We start from the raw sequence: 11,285 nt of genomic DNA on the forward strand, positions 1-11,285 counted from the left end.
ACTACCATGACCACCAGCACCACCACTACCATCACTACCATCACTACTACCACAATCAGCACCATCACCTCCACCACCACCATCACAATCACTACCATCACTGCCACCTCCATCACTCCATCACCATCACCACCACCACTACCATCACTACCATCACTACTACCACAATCACCACCACCACCACCATCACAATCACTACCATCACTGCCACCACCATCACTACCATCACCATCACCACCACCACTACCATCACCATCACCACCACTACCATCACTACCATCACCATCACAACCCCCACTACCATCACCACCTCCACCACCATCACCACCACCACTACCACCACAATCACCAACACCACCAATTTCCCCTTACTACTTACACTGAACACGCTCTGTTCATTTTTTACTTGGTTAGGAAAAAATATTACAGCTATGAAATTATAAGTAGTAAGTAATGGGTTCACCACAAACAAAACCATAACAATACAAATATACTTCATTACTCTGTAGCATCCCTACAAGTCCATCCCAGCTATTGCACTGGTTAATTTGAAGGCATTCCAGTAAATGTTATATAGTGTATGTTGAAATGGCATACAATTACTGTCATTCTGAATTCCATTCCATTATGTTATGCAAACTGCAATGAGTGGCCTATGCCAAGGGGCGTGATTAACCATCTTTCTGCCTCTGACACTGTCATAGACCAGTCTTAGTCTCTCAGTCTTAGACCATTCCTCCTATCAGAGACAACCAGGCCGGGCTCTATGCCCTTTTCCTGTCGTCCCATGTCGTCATTAGTCATTAAAGATCCGACAATACGAATATCAGCTCTGACGTGCTCTTTCATAACTTTTCTAGAAGATTGAATTTTGGATATAAATATTTGAATACAGTATCTGATTTTGCTTTAGGATGCGATGCAGAAATACATTACCACGTGGATGGTGGTCTGTGGTGACAGGGAGACTCTGGGCTTTGACTGAACCTTGCTGCACGCACGTCTTTGCTTGGTGCTACAGGGAGAAGTGGGCGTGTATTCCGCCAGGCCTCAGACACTTGGTTGTCTTCATGAATTACTCACACATGTATACTACACATCAGTGGAGGCTGCTGAGGGGAGGATGGCTCATAATAATGAGTTGATATGATTTGGAATGGAGTGAATGGAATGGAGTAAATGGAATGAATGGAATGGAGTAAATGGAATGAATGGAATGGAATCAAATGTGTGTTTTTTATGTGTTTGATGCCATTCCATTCACTCCATTCCAGCCATAAAACTCCATTCCAGACATTATTATGAGCCAATCTCCCCTTAGCAGCCCCCACTACTACACATAGACGGCAGTATGGAAGGGTCCATTGAGGTTTTCAGCTTGCTAAATAGTTTATCATCCAAACTGACCAGTTGTCCACACAGACCTAAATGTCAACACATACTGCACAAGGGTATGTGTCCTTTTCTATTGCCTCTGGAATATATCAGATGTATTGGTGTTCTTATTCGGTGATGATGATGATGATGATGATAATAGCCTAACATAACCTTGCAGCATCCCACATTTTCATGTGTTTTATTTGTAATACATATGGTCTCCAGTAGATAGCGTTATTGTGCCTATCTATCCAAATAGATTGCCTTCAAGTTAAACTTTGAGACAATTTCAGCATGAGATGTTTTCATAATTTCGTGGTTCATTTTATTTAATTCCAATTTGAGCTAATTTATCAAATCCCTTATATGATATAAGGGAGAACCGGGACCGAAAGTAACACTTTATTTTTGGCACTCACTCCACACAGTTTTAGTAAACTAAATCAATTGCTGTAATATTACGCTACTGTATAAATAATCATGTAATTATAAAAGTAATATCAATATCGAAGAGTGGGCTTTAATAGGAACAAATGAACACATTTCAGCTAAATATCCTGTTGATGCATGAGATGAAACAAGCTGGTGGGGACGTTTCCAGAGACCCTGGCGCGCAGCTGAGTGCATATGGCGCAGAAAACGTCTCATCTTCCCTCAATCTACAAGTGAGAGACTTCACTTCGGACACGTCAGTGGTGGATAAGGACTGGAGACTTTGATGGAATGTGGATCTCTTCACAATAACTTGAACATAAGAAGAAAAAATGACATCTAGTGCGTTTAGGAAAGCGTGACTAACTCGTGCTAGTATTCTTGTTGATCTGGAGCATGTGAGAAGATGCACAAGTTGAAATGATTCTATCGGACGGTATTTCGACCTTGTCTGGATGTGGTCACACAGTTTTTCGGGTGAAGATAGAGGGAAGTTTGAAAGGACATATAATGAGTATAACACACTGCTAGCGGTACTGAGGCTGCGGGCTGCATCTGGAGCACACGCGAGGAGAGCAGACAGAGGCGCGCGCTTCTGCTGTAGACGGATACGCGGGAAAGAGAATATGTAGAGCCTGCTATTTCGAAGTGAACCATGGTTTACCATTGAGCTTTCTTTGAGGATTTAAGGACATTTACAAAAAAACGGTTGTTTAAAAGAAGTTGACAGCTCATCTTCTATGGAGTCCCATTGCAATTTTGGAGACTCGATGTGGGACAAAAATGGACCGCACGAACGGACTGAGCTCCAGGATTATCGTTTTGTTGCTCCACAGTAAGATGTAGCCTGTTGTGTGTTCTTGGTGCTTATGGAAACTTAATTGCTACATTTTCATAAAACATAGGCTACAGATGCCACGTTTCATGCGTAAAGATACGGACGATGTATTTATGTTGTTGTTATGATGCGTGTGCATTTCAGTTCAACAATATTGCAACTGCATGTCTACATTTCCATCACCGTCCAAAGCGTCAGGCATCTTGTCCAGTGCATGTGCCCTGCAGTTGCTTGTCCTGGATGGAGCGTCAATAAGGGCACGAATATAATCACACGGACACGCCTCGTCAGTCATTAAACAAATCAGATAAACACAGTGTTAATATGATCAATAGACTGTATCGACGAGCCCGTATATAAGGCTAATGATTGGCCTAGCCTCTGTTTACTGAACATGCCGGCGAGAATATGTTGTGAAATTTTCAGATGACTGCTGACAGGTCATTGAAATAGACATATGATAAAGCAGAGTAAAAGTTTAGATTCGTAGGTACATCATATTAAACTCTTCAATAACAGATGGAATATCCATAGTTGAAAACTGCTGCTCTGACAGTAGAATGTCTTTGAGAATTCATGAACAGGGTGCATTTTTTGGCTCATTTATAAAGAGTGCTTTTTGAAATATTTATAGACACTATTCTGCAGGATGATTGCTGTGATGAGCATGGTGAACCAGCCTCCAGACTTGATGGCCCCCAGGCAAGAGGCCAAGGGATCATTTTCCTTCTAATTGGCCTGAGTTCAGGTGATTGGAATTATGGGGTGATTTCTATCTCTACAAGCTGACAGAAACATGGATTTGAACTTCTCCACGGTCCGCGATAGCGATAATTTGCTGGAGAGAGACTCATCCAAGCGCGTTCTGACAGGCTGCTTTCTCTTTGCGCTCATCCTGACCACACTGCTGGGGAACACACTGGTATGTGTTGCAGTCACCAAGTTCCGCCACCTGCGCTCAAAGGTCACCAACTTCTTTGTGATCTCTTTGGCCATTTCAGACCTGCTGGTGGCCATCTTGGTGATGCCATGGAAGGCAGCAACGGAGATCGTGGGCTTCTGGCCATTCGGTGCCTTCTGTAATGTCTGGGTGGCGTTCGACATCATGTGCTCAACAGCGTCCATTTTGAACTTATGTGTCATCAGTGTGGACAGATACTGGGCGATCTCAAGCCCATTCCGCTACGAGAGGAAGATGACACCCAAGGTGGCGTTTATTATGATCAGTGTGGCATGGACGCTGTCTGTGCTCATCTCTTTCATCCCTGTGCAGTTGAACTGGCACAAGGCTGCGGCGTTGGAGCTCAATGGCACATACGGTGAGCTGCCGCCGGACAACTGCGACTCCAGCCTTAACAGGACCTATGCCATCTCCTCCTCCCTCATCAGCTTCTACATCCCTGTGGCAATCATGATCGTGACTTACACCCGGATTTACAGAATTGCCCAGATACAAATCAGGAGGATCTCAGCCCTGGAGAGGGCTGCGGAGAGTGCCAAGAACCGCCACAGCAGTATGGGGAACAGCTCCAACATGGAGACGGAGAGCTCCTTCAAGATGTCTTTCAAAAGAGAAACCAAAGTCCTAAAGACCCTCTCTGTCATAATGGGGGTGTTTGTGTGCTGCTGGCTGCCCTTCTTCATCCTCAACTGCATGGTACCCTTCTGTGAGCCCAACGGCCCCTCTGATTTCCTCTGCATCAGCCCCGGCACCTTCGACGTGTTTGTCTGGTTCGGCTGGGCCAACTCCTCACTCAACCCCATCATATATGCCTTCAACGCGGACTTCCGCAAAGCGTTCTCCATCCTGCTGGGCTGCCACAGACTCTGCCCGGGCAGCAATGCCATAGAGATAGTGAGCATCAACAACAACGGATCCCAGCCGCCTGCGTCCCAGTATCAGCCCAAAGGGCACATTCCCAAGGAAAGCAACAATGCCACCTATGTGATTCCCCACAGCATCCTGTGTCAGGAGGAGGAGCTGCAGAAGAAGGATGGGGTTGGGATTAAGACCTTGGAGAAACTGTCCCCGTCCCTTTCTGGGAACTTGGGCAGCGATGCCGATGTGTCACTGGAAAAGATTAATCCTATAACTCAGAACGGCCAACACAAAACTATGACATGTTGACGGGTGTATGTATTGGTATACAAACATGAGAAGGAACCCAGAGGGAGTGTGGTATATACAAACTGAGCTTCACTGCGAACCTTAAAACTCAAATCACTATGGAAATCTACAGAATGTTTCAAATGAAGGCACTTTATCCTGGATAACTATCTGCAAAACACCTTCAGCATTTATTATTAAAGTATAGACAGATTTGTTGATAAATGTTCCATAACTTGAATAAAGTAAAATGAAATACACACGTGTATACATGTGTTGTATTTACAAATATGTATACATTTGCATGTGTACACAGTAGTGACAAATATCCTGGAAGCTGTTATAACATGGAGAAAGAAGTAGAAATATTAGCAAAATGTCTCGTAGGTAAGTGCTTTACATTTATATGTACAGCGTGTTTCATATTCTTACAAAGATAACTATAAAGATAATTGGTTTTTATTATTTTTTTCGATGTCAACAACAGTGTATAATTATTTAAAATTTTATTTATAATAATCATCATAATTTATTAGAGAGTTGAATACACTTCTGGTTAATGATAACTGACTAAAATAATATGGAGAGAGACCATAGGATGGTGAAAATGGTTCCAAACAACCCTCATCAATTCTTGCATTTGTGTTGTTGTGAAATTGAAGTGGTAAGCCTCAGCATGGTAGGGTTGTGGTAAGGTATGGTGTATACACATGTATGCATTTGATAGTTAGAACACGTTGTCAGTTACGGACGCTTTAAATACCTTTCATTTTCACAGAGATACAACATCTTATGCCAAGTATGTCATATTTCTATATATTTTAGTTGCATTCCCCTTTTGTAGTACATTATTTTCCCAATTGGGAAATGCAAAAGTGTTGATGGAGCTCACTCTGATTGTCACACTGGATTTCAAAGAATCTTCTGTCAAAACTGATTTTAAAGAACCAACTGTCAAACCTGATTTTATAGAACAAACGGTCAAATCTGATTTTAAAGAACAAATTGACAAACCTGATTTAATAGAACAAACTGTCAAATCTGATTTTAAAGAACAAACTGTCAAACCTGATTTTAAAGAACAAACTGTCAAACCTGATTGTAAAGAACAAATTGACAAACCTTATTTTATAGAACAAACAGTCAAATCTGATTTTAAAGAACAAATTGACAAACCTGATTTAATAGAACAAACTGTCAAATCTGATTTTAAAGAACAAACTGTCAAACCTGATTTTAAAGAACAAACTGTCAAACCTGATTTTAAAGAACAAACTGTCAAACCTGATTGTAAAGAACAAATTGACAAACCTTATTTTATAGAACTGTCAAATCTGATTTTAAAGAACAAATTGACAAACCTGATTGTAAAGAACAAATTGACAAACCTGATTTAATAGAACAAACTGTCAAATCTGATTTTAAAGAACAAACTGTCAAATCTGATTTTAAAGAACAAACTGTCAAACCTGATTGTAAAGAACAAATTGACAAATCTGATTTAATAGAACAAACTGTCAAATCTGATTTTAAAGAAAAAACTGTCAAATCTGATTTTAAAGAACCAACACCATGTGTCTAACAGTCCCGTGTGAAACAGGGCCTACTTTCTAAGCCCTCCTAGCACACATCATCGCATCAGCAAGTCAAGTCAAGTCTACGAGTGTAGCTGTAGCATAGGCATCACCGTGGACACAGTTCTCTCCCAACTTCATCCCCATTACTCTCTCCCAATAGACACGTCTTCCCCTAAAAAGTGGTACCTCTTCACACTCTTAGGGCATCAGTGATTCTTTTGGCAAGTCGGGGCCCATCAGACATTTCTTCAAGTGTTTTACAATTGGCATCCTATTCCCTAAAGGCTCTGGTCAAAAGTAGTGCACTATATTAGGATGCAACCTTCTACTGTCCTAATGCAGAGAGCTGATTCTGATTCCATTAATGGTCAGTTTGCATGGAAACAATCAGCTTAGTGAGCAGCAGTAAATGCCGTCAATGCATAATTGAAAAATGTAATTATTGCACCTTATGCAAGTCAACAGTCACACAGCCAGAACACAAATGACCTTTGGTAAACCGCTGAAAACTGATATTGTGAATTGTTTAAGCTGGAGCTATGATGTTTAAGGGAACAGTGGGACTGTTGTTGTGCTCATAGCAGCCAAATTGTTAAACACCCACTGTATGCTTTGGTCCTGTCACTCTTCTGATCAATTATCTCATTTGTAGCTGTAACTGTTGAGATGTTTTCTCTGCAGTATTGAATTTGACCGATGGCAAACTATATGCTGTTGGTGAAAATGAGGAGCAGTTCTATAGAGCTAGTGTGGTTAAAGCTTTCAATTAGTACCTGTATGGCTTTTCATTTCAGGAAGCATTTCAGGAGGCATTGCATGACTCTACATTGGAATTAGGACAATTCGATTTTGCGGTGTGCATTGGGTGAAGGACATATTTTAACACTCTTTACAATTCCCAATTTATCATAGCTCCATGATGGAAAGTCTACGGCACATGGTTTTGATGTCAAAATGAACTAGAGTTAATGCATTGTGGCTCAGTTGTTTCCAGGCCTCAACCTTGTTCTTGTATCGACAGGTGTAAAAGCATGGAGTTGTCATACATCAATGGTAATTTAATGGTATTAGTCTTAAATTGGTTCTGGGAAATCAAATTTGGTATAAATGCAACAGGGAGAACATTTTTGAATCAGCATGTTACTTATGAGCTACAAAAAGAGGTTGAGAAGCCACCTAGCTCCACCCCTTCCTGTAATCCAATTGAGTTTTTATGACCTCATTTTATTTGCCTGGCCCTGGATTCTTAAGAGTGTATGTCCATCAAGTCTAGCCTTCTATGACAAGTGCCAAAATATGAACTCTCTGATAAGACCTCTGTCTCTGTCATTTTGTAGATGAAGGTGGAACGCGCCCACTGCTCAGCTCTACTCCAATTGTCAAGGGGTGCTAGAAGCCATCAATTCCATAATAAACACATTTTTTCTTAAAGTGCTGACTTGATATAGTAGCATCTGATTTTAAAAAGGTTTTTCCAAAGGCATTATGTCTTTGACGAAGGCAAAACAGCAGCATCTATGTGAAGTGAACGTTGGCCTTTTTCCATTTTCTACCATATCAGTTGTCCTATTCCCAAATATTGACCAGTCTCTCTATGATTAACTATATCCTTTGCTTATAATTTATTTTCTAATTATTTACAAACATGAGTCTGCTCAAATCTACGATAAAAAATGAACTCTGAGCAGCTATGGGGAACATTCTAGAAGACTGTCTTTGTTTGCTCAGTGCTCCTCCTGTCAGGCCCCGTCTAATCAGTGGAGAAAGCTGTTACTCAGAGGGATTTAGTTCATTAGTAAACAATCCTTCCCTGCTGTTCCCCTCTGTGGTTCTATCACAACACGCACACCTGGGCATACAACTAGGTAATTGGGCCTGCATAAAGATGCCCTATATAAACAATTGTCTATTCATATTTTGTTTCCAATGATTTTGCTGAATGTGAAGCTCATGCTGTGAGATGACAATGTTTTGTAAAGTTTTATGAGTTTCATTTTCTTAGCCATATGAACAATTATGACACTGGCATGGCACTTTGAAGTATCTGAGGGTTGTCCAGAGTTTTTGGTTTTATACATTTATACAGATTAATATTCATTTTGGTTTCAGATGGTTTAACTATCTTGCTTGTTGCTATATCTGTATAATTCCTGAGATAGATTTAAGCCGCCAAATTTACCAGTCATGTTTAACTCTGCTCACCACAGTTTGCTGGCACTTTATGAATTGGGCATTACATTGCAAAATTTAAAAAGCACAATGCCTTGTTTGCTCAAATGTCTTTCCTAGGGGTGCCCCACAGGTTATGAGAAACAAGTGTATCGTTCTGTCTAGATGTTTGTTGTGACATCACATGTAACAATGCTTTTGTTAACCTAGCTGACAGCAAAGCATTCCTCTGCATCAAATGACAAATAGGGATATATAACTGTCTCCTTGTATGACATTAAACAACATCCTTTTTGGATGGGTCCAACTGCAAGTGTATTGTTCTCCAGCTCATTTTGTTAAGATTATTTATTTATGATGGCACCCCTACCTCGACATTCAACAGCAAACCTTCATGTAAACATAAAATGAAAAACAGTATTGTATAATGTTCTAATCTAGATGTGAACACAAGTGCTTTTTTTAAAAAAATCTTAGAATCCTTAAATGTGAGTAGAAAACTGTTTGTGCTGTTTTTCAGTGTGGATTTATTGAAAAGTCAAGGCACTCGCCAGTCAGATGAAATAATGTTCTGCAGTTGTCAAGAAGGTGTTGAAGAAAAGCAATCCTCAAATGTATTACAGTACCTAGTTTACAGTTTGTACAATATGTGCCCTTACTACATGTAGAATAAACGTGTATGTTCATTTTTCACCTGTGCCATTGATTTATATGTATTTAGATGGGGTGACTTGGTGTGATCCTCTAGTTTGATTGCAACCGTTTCTTCGAAAACCATGTCTTTGTGGAGGATCAATAGGAATTGACTCCTGAAAACAATGACACACGTTTTTTTTCTTCAGCTTTGATGGCCTCACTCTGTTCATATCCCACATCATTTACATAACTACGTGAGGATGAAAGAGTTGAAATAGCCTTTCATCCCGTTTTTACAAAAGAAAAACAAACCACAAAACAGTCAGTGTCTGATCTGGCAAAGTCAATGTCACTCTGATCTGATGTAAAAAAATACATCTGCTCTTTTAATTCCATTTTCAAGCAACTGTCCATTTGTTTGAGGCTGATTTTAAGTTGACACCATTGTGGGAAATGCTCTACAAACATATGTCATTTGTTAAATGTTTCCATTTGAAGAATAATGTTCCAGTTACAGTCTAAAGAAGAGTATCCATACACATTGTGTATTGGTGTGGGTGGAAACAAGGCCCTGGGTGACCACTCTGTGCCGAGCAGTTCACATTCAATTAGTGGCTCTTTCTAATCTCAGTCATCCAGGTAATGTGACTCAGCGCAGGGCCATTCAGCTGAGCTCAACTGTGAAATCAGTGGCTGTGGTGGTATGGAGGAGAAGATACTCTAATCCATTTTGCTCGGTGTCCGTAATACTGTACCACAGCCTCATTCTGCTCTGTGTCCGTAATACTGTACCACAGCCTCATTCTGCACTGTGTCCGTAATACTGTACCACAGCCTCATTCTGCTCTGTGTCCGTAATACTGTACCACAGCCTCATTCTGCTCTGTCTCTGTAGTACTGTACCACAGCCTCATTCTGATCTATGTCCTTAATACTGTAGCACAGCCTCATTCTGCTCTGTGTCCGTAATACTGTACCACAGCCTCATTCTGCTCTGTGTCTGTAATACTGTACCACAGCCTCATTCTGCTCTGTGTCTGTAATACTGTACCACAGCCTCATTCTGCTCGGTGTCATTAATACTGTACCACAGCCTCATTCTGCTCTGTCTCTGTAGTACTGTACCACAGCCTCATTCTGATCTATGTCCTTAATACTGTAGCACAGCCTCATTCTGCTCTGTGTCCGTAATACTGTACCACAGCCTCATTCTGCTCTGTGTCTGTAATACTGTACCACAGCCTCATTCTGCTCTGTGTCTGCAATACTGTACCACAGCCTCATTCTGCTCGGTGTCATTAATACTGTACCACAGCCTCATTCTGCTCTGTGTCTGTAATACTGTACCACAGCCTCTTTCTGCTCGGTGTCCATAATACTGTACCACAGCCTCATTCTGCTCTATGTCCGTAATACTGTACCACAGCCTCATTCTGCTCTGTGTCCGTAATACTGTACCACAGCCTCATTCTGCTCTGTGTCCGTAATACTGTACCACAGCCTCATTCTGCTCTGGGTCCGTAATACTGTACCACAGCCTCATTCTGCTCTGTGTCCGTAATACTGTACCCCAGCCTCATTCTGCTCTGTGTCCGTAATACTGTACCCCAGCCTCATTCTGCTCTGTGTCCGTAATACTGTACCACAGCCTCATTCTGCTCTGTGTCCGTAATACTGTAACACAGCCTCATTCTGCTCTGTGTCTGTAATACTGTACCACAGTCTCATTCTGCTCTGTGTCCGTAATACTGTACCACAGCCTCATTCCGATCTATGTCGTTAATACTGTAGCACAGCCTCATTTGCTCTCTGTCAGTAATACTTTACCACAGCCTCATTCTGCTCCGTGTCAGTAATACTGTACCACAGCCTCATTCTGCTCTGTGTCAGTAATACTGTACCACAGTCTCATTCTGCTCTGTGTCCGTAATACGGTACCACATCCTCATTCTGCTCTGTGTCTGTAATACTGTACCACAGCCTCATTCTGCTCTGTGTCTGTAATACTGTACCACAGCCTCATTCTGCTCTATGTCCGTAATACTGTACCACATCCTCATTCTGCTCTGTGTCTGTAATACTGTACCACAGCCTCATTCTGCTCTGTGTCTGTAATACTGTACCACAGCCTCATTCTGCTCTGTGTCCG

The 11,285-nt window shown here is 41.3% G+C and overlaps 1 protein-coding gene across 1 annotated transcript; it reads left to right on the forward strand.

Moving 5' to 3' along the window:
* The first annotated feature begins 2,090 nt into the window (after positions 1–2,090).
* Positions 2,091–9,191, forward strand: LOC124014194 (D(1)-like dopamine receptor). The gene has a single exon (XM_046328958.1). The coding sequence runs from the start codon at positions 3,444–3,446 to the stop codon at positions 4,773–4,775; it is 1,332 nt and encodes a 443-aa protein (XP_046184914.1). The 5' UTR covers positions 2,091–3,443; the 3' UTR covers positions 4,776–9,191.
* The last annotated feature ends 2,094 nt before the right edge of the window (positions 9,192–11,285 follow it).

The sequence above is a fragment of the Oncorhynchus gorbuscha genome, linkage group LG02 (assembly GCF_021184085.1).
Source record: "Oncorhynchus gorbuscha isolate QuinsamMale2020 ecotype Even-year linkage group LG02, OgorEven_v1.0, whole genome shotgun sequence".
Lineage (NCBI taxonomy): Eukaryota > Metazoa > Chordata > Actinopteri > Salmoniformes > Salmonidae > Oncorhynchus > Oncorhynchus gorbuscha.

Coding starts and splice junctions, on each gene's coding strand:
- LOC124014194 (XM_046328958.1), top strand. CDS start 3,444: ATGGATTTGAACTTCTCCACGGTCCGCGATAGCGATAATTTGCTGGAG.